Here is a 6,326-nt window from a genome sequence, read left to right on the forward strand (position 1 = left end):
TTTGGAAGAGGAGAGGGGTTTAAGGAAGCAGAGGCCCAACACTCCCGTGAGGCCAAGTGGAGCCAAGGGCACTCCACTGGCTCTAGTCATTGGGCAGTCATGGATGATCTTTGAAAGAGCACCTTTCCACCTGGAAGTTCCAGGTGGACGCCCAATTGTGAGTTTAAAGATAGAGTAGCAAACGGAGGCTCAGGGTACTTCCTCAAGAGTCTGGAGTAAAGAAGGGGTATTTAGGGTGGTGCTTTTCAATAGGACTGTCCCCCAGATAGCTCCCTACTGAGGTGTCGGGGTGCAGACCCCCTTCTGGTGCTGTGTCCCCAAGGCTTCCTGTGACGATGCCAGCTCTCACACAGCTACCTGCTGGTCAGGGAGGGGCCATTAGGCTTCTCTGTGGTTGACTTTGTCATCGCTCCTCCAGGCACAGTTGCCTCAAAAATGGCAGTGGGAGGGGCTGAGGAGCCCTGGCCTTCTGAGGCCCCACCACTTAAGCATGACTTCCAGCTAGGGACCCAGTAAGCCTCCGGTCCTGGAGGACGTAGCACCCTGAAGGGTGTTGGAGTATCATCTTCTTTGCTCAGGCTGGCAGGAGATGGGGCACAGTGGGGAGAAGCCCTGTGGCCCACATGCGCTGGGGACTGGAGTCGCCTGTGTCCAAGAGGAGGAGCAAGATGGAGCAGTCCCTTGAAGACAGTGGGTCAAGGTCAGCCAACCTATTGCGCTGCTGCCCTACCCCCACCCCCACCCCCTTCTCTGAAGGACTGGCCTAACACCAGGACTCAAGGTTCAATTTGGTATGGGAAGGGACTCGTTTAAGCATTTACCTCACAGAACACACACACACCACACCACACACACACAAATGGGGTACAGCCAAACCAGGCCTATGTTCCCCTAATCTAGAGGGCCAGGGCCAGTGATTCAGGCCTGCTGAGCGCTCTGAGGCTGCCCCCTCCTTCTCTTGAGCCACAATTATCCCTGCCTTTGTGCCTTCAGTCCACGAGCTCCCTGACTCAGCCTGACGCCCGATTTCCCAGCAGTGGACAAAGCCCTTGTCAGTGGGGTGTGGCTGGTGAGGGAAGGCCTGGGAGACCACTTTGGGTCCAGCGCTTTCCCAGTTGCCCCAGAGTCTGGTCCCTTAGCCTTGCTGAGGTAGAGGTCACCCCTCTGCCTCTCCACAACTAGCCCAGACCTTCAAGGCCTGACTCTGGGGTGGAAATGGTTAAGGACTTTCCTTCCAGCTGGACAAAGTCTGACACCTGCTGGCCAAGGTGAGGAATGGCCAGAGCCCCCTACCCCCAAATGACTTCTGGGCAGGATCGTTAAAAGGGGCAGGGGACCCAGGGGACTGGAGGTGTGGAGGGTGGTGGCTGGGACAAAAGAGAAGAGACAGTCAGTTGCCATAGATCCCAAAGACCTGAGCAGTCTCCCCCTGCAGCAGGCTCCCCTGGTTCCTAAGCTAGCTGGGCGCCTGGGAGGGTCCAAGGCACAATAGTGTTGGGGGCTTCAGTGTCTTGACTGTTCAGAATCCCCTGAGCTCAGGGTGTGTGGCAGGGCCCCAGGGCCTGAGTGGGTAAAGGAGAACAGGACCTGCCCCACAGCCTCTGGGCCCCAGGCAGCCGCTTCCCTCCCTCACCTGCCCCCAGCTCTCCTCAAACTCCATGATGCTCTGGGGGTGGGGAGGGGGCTCACAGGGTGCAGACACCAGGCTGGGGGGGTGCTCTCCATCCTGCCTCATTGAGTGAACTAAGCAGGTCTAATCCCCTCTCGCTGTGAAGTTAGTCGCGCTCTTGTCTCTCCTGGGAGCCTCAGGAAGGCAAGATCCTTGAGTGCCCAGAAGAGGTGGCAGAGCTCACCCTTGGTAGTCCCGTTGCCAGCCTCTGGGTGTCAGGGTGACCCAAGGAGCTTGAGCCTGGGTCTTAGGACATTCCCCTAAAGAGAAAGAACTTAGTCCTCAACTAGGATCTCCACCGGCTCCCCAGACAGCAATGGAGAGAGGGCCCCCTGAGCCTGCCTGGGTGGGGCAGGGGCTCAGGCAGGTGGAAGAAGATGGATGGGTAGGGGCAGGGGGTAGGAAGAAGGTAGCAGCTGAGGTCTTGTCTCGTCCAGGTGGTGTGTCCAGGAGCAAGGCTAAACGTGAGCTGGCTCTGGTCATGGTGTCCCCCTACTTGGGCTCAGGGACACTGCCTGCAGGTGGGGGGGACGAGGCCTATGCTGCTTGTGGAATCCCCTCACTCCAGGCCCCCAAGGCAGAGGCCAGCAGGGCCTGAGCCAGGCAGAGTAGGGGACCACTGGAAGAGCCAGCCCAGACAGTGCCCAGGGAGCCAGGGCTGCAGACAAGGGAGGGCACGGGCTCAGGCAGGAGGAGGGGCTGGGGCTGCCCAGCGGCACACCCCATTTCACGCTCCCTGGGCGGTGGCAGGGCCCCACGGCTATCAGCTTTCAGGGGGTGGAGGGATCAGGAATGAGGAGGGGGTCTGCCCCACCCACGGCTCCCTGCTCCCTCAGGGCTTTCTGGACTCCGGAGGTGGGTGGTGGCGGCAGCTGGGACCCTAGGTGCCACACACCTCTGGAAGTAGTCCAGGAGGTCTTTGCTGAAGTCCCCAGAGAGGCAGCCAGTTCCCCTGAGTCTGGCGCTGGTCCTCCACAGAGGACTCACTGCAGGACGCACTCAGCACCAAGCCCTTCCTGCCTGTGAAGCTGGTCTCCCTGCTCCCCCACCCCCACCCCACTCCCTGTTCCGCTGGGCCCCTGCCTCCCTGGAGGTGGGCCCCACAGAGTTCCTGAGGCAGATGGGGGGATTAAAAGGCCCAGTACAGACAGTGGAGCAGGGCAGGGCCTCCAGCCCAGCACAGTGCACCCACAGCACTGACTCCCTGCTCAGCACCAGAGGGAGGGAGGGAGGCAGCAGGAGGCCCCTGAGGAATGGAAGGGCCTGCTACAGCCAGCCTCCCTCCTGGTGCTCCTCTGCCCTGGAGACCACTGACCACAGGCCCTGGGCTCAGCTCTCCTCCTAGGCAGGTTCACTCAAGCTCCAGCCCCTGGGATATCAGGAAGCCCACCAAGAGCTTCAGCCTCCACCTTGCCTGCACCCTGGGGAGAAGGGTCCCTTGAGGGTGATGAGAGCTGGGCTGGGACTGCTCAGATTCCCAGACTCTCACTGGCCAGCATTTTCAGCCACTGCCAGGAAGTTGGTGAGGGGGTGGCGGGAGCAGGGGTGAGTCAGAGATGATAGGAGCGGCAGCACAAAGGTCATGGGTGGAGAATTGGGAGACACTGTTTACAGCAGCTCGCCTCTCCCAGGTCTTCAGAGGCTAGCCCAGCCCTGGGTCCTCTGTCAGGCATTTTAGCGGGCACGCGACAACTGCTGGCCCGCCAGCATTGTGAGGGCCCGGTGGCACAAGGTCGTCTGGTCCTGTGCTGCTCAGCAGTGACCACACTGTGTTTACTCTCCCGTCTTTGGAAAACATGCCCCATCAATAGAGCTGATAGGAGAGCAAGCGCCAGGAAGCACTTGGCGAGTGCCAGGACATTGTCTGTGTCTTCTGCTCCTCTCCCTGGGTACCTGGGGGCCCTGGCAAATGAGCGCCCACAGGCGTACCCCGCAAGGGTTGAGAGGGGACAGGGAAGGGGCTGGTTGACGCCCTAGGTCTTCCAGATTGGCCCCCACACCGCGCTGCTGAGGCCCGGGGCTCTGGGGAGTCATAAAACGGCCACGGAGCTTAGCGAGACGGAAAGGCATATTTGCCTAGCAAGGGCCAAAGGGAAGTGGGAGGCCGCGACTAACGCTCCGCTGGCCCCTAGAGACCCAGCGGCGGACCAGGAGGGGGAGGGGGCGGCCGAGGTGGGGAAGTCGGCTTGTTAGCGCAGGTCCTTGGCCCCGCCCGCCGCCCACCATTGGCTGGGCCGGAGCTCCGCCCTCCAGCGGCGGCGGACCATTGGCTCGGGCCCTTCCTGTTTGCGTGCCCGTGGGGGTGGGCAGCGGCGTCATCCCTGGAACCGGCCGGCCTTCCTCCCTCCGCGCGTCTGGGTCGCCGTGTCTGCCCGCCGCTGACCCGGGCTCCCCCTCAGCAGCTGTCTCTCGCCCCTTCCCCGCCGTCACCTACTAGTCCGCCTGCCTGTGTGGCCGCCATGGGCCGGAAGCGGCTCATCACGGACTCCTACCCCGTCGGGAAGAGGCGGGAGGGGCCCACCAGGACCAGCAAGGGGGAGCTGGCAGCCGATCCAGGTCTCCGAGGTGTGGGGCGGCTGAGCACGGGAGGGGGTGGGAGGACCCCCCTCAGGGTCTGGCGGCAGGGGGTGGGGCGCCGACAGCCTGGCCTGAGGGGGACTTGGCCTTACAGGGGAGACGCCCCAGTCCCCTGGCAGGGATGTGGACCTGACGGAGCTGGCGCTGCTCAGGCAGTTTGACCTGGCTTGGCAGTACGGGCCCTGCACAGGTGAGCACCCCACCCGCCTCTCAGGGCGCTGCCTCCCGAGGGTGCACCTACACACCCTGCCCCGTGCCCCCGTCCCACAAAGCTGTGTCATCTCACTGGCAGGGATCACCAGGCTGCAGCGCTGGCATCGGGCAGAAGAGATGGGCCTGGACCCTCCCCGGGAGGTACACCAGGTGCTACAAACTCATCAGGGAGACCCCCGCTTCCAGTACAGGTCAGAGAGGGGGGCATCCCAAGGAGTGAGGCCCCTCTAGCCCTCCCAACGCCCCCAGTCCAGTCCTTGCTAAGCCTTAGGAAGGCACTCACAGGTCCTGGGTCAGGAGTGCCCAAACCCACTGCTGTCGAGTCAGTCAAACTCCTAGTGACCCTGGGTGTCAGGGAACTGCCCCATGGGTGTCCACAGGGAGCAGGCTGCTATGTCATTCTCCTATGGAGTGCTGGGGGTGGGGGAGGCAACTCTCACCACTGACTTGCCAGTAGGCAGCCAAGCACTCAATCACAGTGCCACTGGGGCCCTTCTCCCTCTGAACTGGTGCTGGGGGAAGGGTGTGGGCCCAGGCTACCCCCCCCCCCCCCCCCCCCCCCCCCCCCCCCCCCAGTTACACAAGGACTCTAGCCCATGGCCAAAGATTGGAGCTGGTAAGGTCCCATCACCTAGGGACTTACTGACTCCCTGGCTTATCCCCCCCACCACTGCCGCCCGCCTTCCACAGCCTCTGGCATATCTATCCCCTCTGAGTCCTGCCGCGAGCCTTCTGCCCTCGCCTACCCTGCAGCCATCAAGGACTTCAGGACAGATGACGGGTCAGTGGCTGCCCTCAGCCGAGCTCTGCTGCAGAGAAGCACGGGACAGGAGTTTCTCAGGAAGACCACATGCTGCACCTGGGGGTCTCACCCTGCAGGCCTCCAGGACCCCCTTGGCGGCTAAGCAGAGGAAGCCCCACCTGCCCTAGGTGAAGAGTGGTCTGTGAGGACAGGACTGGCCATGACCCTCCTGAGCCCATCACGTATCTCCTCAAACCCCAGGGACAGTGTGGCAAGTTAGGCGCAGCCTTGGCAGAACCTGACTTGGGTAGCTGAAGCCAAGATGTGCTTCCTTGTAGGTTGGCATCTGAGGGCAGAGACTGGCTGAGCTCACAGGTCAAGGAGTTCACTAGTGCCTATTAATAAAGAATCTGGAATCCTGGCCACCAGACCCTTCATGTGACCCTGCTGGTGGCAGGTGGGCAGGTGGGAACAAGCCAGCCCCAGGCACTTTTTTCCAGCAAGTCTTGGGGCACACCCCCTCCATGGGCGAGTAAACCCTGGGAGGCAAGGTCTAGGCCAAATGGAGTGGCCTCCGGTGCCCCCTGGTGGTGAGCAGAGAAATTCCTCTTTTAGTCATTTCAGGGACCCAAACCAATCCACTGGGTTGATTCCAGCTTCAAAGACAGAGTGGAACTTCCCCACGGGTTTTCTGAGGCTATGGTCTTTACAGAAGCAGACTGTCTCTTCTCTTTCCCTTTGAGTCACTGGCGCATTGAAGCCTGCTGGTTGGCAGCCCAGTGCTTAATCCATGGCACAACCAGAGCTCCTTGTGGCTGTGAACTGCCTGGCCCTGCTGTGTGGCCCACCCAGAGATAGCACCTTTGCTAGAGACTGTCCAGGAAACGTATCCTGGCCAGATGGACTAGCCAACTCACCTACTCCCAGCTCTGCTTCCCATGCCAGGATGGGGGCGCTATGGGGAACCAGAAACTATGCTTTGCAGGTTGTTGGGCAGGGTCTGGACAAGGGGAATACATCAATATCCCCCTCATAAATGGGTCCTTCTCTGTAGACCTCTGCCTTCCACCTTGCTATTAACCCCTTGGACACAAACCTCTAGAGGGGCTGCCTAGCCCCCATTTC

General features: G+C 61.4%; 1 protein-coding gene across 4 annotated transcripts; it reads left to right on the forward strand.

Annotated features, from left to right (window-relative positions):
- Positions 1-4,011: 4,011 nt before the first annotated feature.
- On the forward strand, positions 4,012-5,622 carry POLD4 (DNA polymerase delta 4, accessory subunit). Of its 4 annotated transcripts, none has more exons than XM_045297313.1 (4): positions 4,012-4,234; positions 4,341-4,436; positions 4,519-4,650; positions 5,150-5,622. In XM_045297313.1, the coding sequence occupies exons 1-4, from the start codon at positions 4,129-4,131 to the stop codon at positions 5,362-5,364; spliced, it is 549 nt and encodes a 182-aa protein (XP_045153248.1). In that variant the 5' UTR covers positions 4,012-4,128; the 3' UTR covers positions 5,365-5,622. The 4 variants fall into 4 exon arrangements, with proteins under 4 accessions (XP_045153248.1, XP_045153249.1, XP_045153250.1 ...); XM_045297314.1 differs by having other exon boundaries at positions 4,012-4,225; XM_045297315.1 differs by having other exon boundaries at positions 4,539-4,650; positions 5,150-5,265.
- The last annotated feature ends 704 nt before the right edge of the window (positions 5,623-6,326 follow it).

The sequence above is a fragment of the Echinops telfairi genome, unplaced genomic scaffold (genome assembly GCF_000313985.2).
Source record: "Echinops telfairi isolate 266 unplaced genomic scaffold, ASM31398v2 ScPeMD7_7417;HRSCAF=8455, whole genome shotgun sequence".
Lineage (NCBI taxonomy): Eukaryota > Metazoa > Chordata > Mammalia > Afrosoricida > Tenrecidae > Echinops > Echinops telfairi.

Bases quoted from the DNA above. Each gene is read 5' to 3' on its own strand.
- POLD4 (XM_045297313.1), top strand. From the start codon at position 4,129: ATGGGCCGGAAGCGGCTCATCACGGACTCCTACCCCGTCGGGAAGAGG. The intron at 4,235-4,340 runs GTGTGGGGCGGC...TTGGCCTTACAG, and splicing joins AGCCGATCCAGGTCTCCGAG to GGGAGACGCCCCAGTCCCCT. The intron at 4,651-5,149 runs GTCAGAGAGGGG...CGCCTTCCACAG, and splicing joins GACCCCCGCTTCCAGTACAG to CCTCTGGCATATCTATCCCC.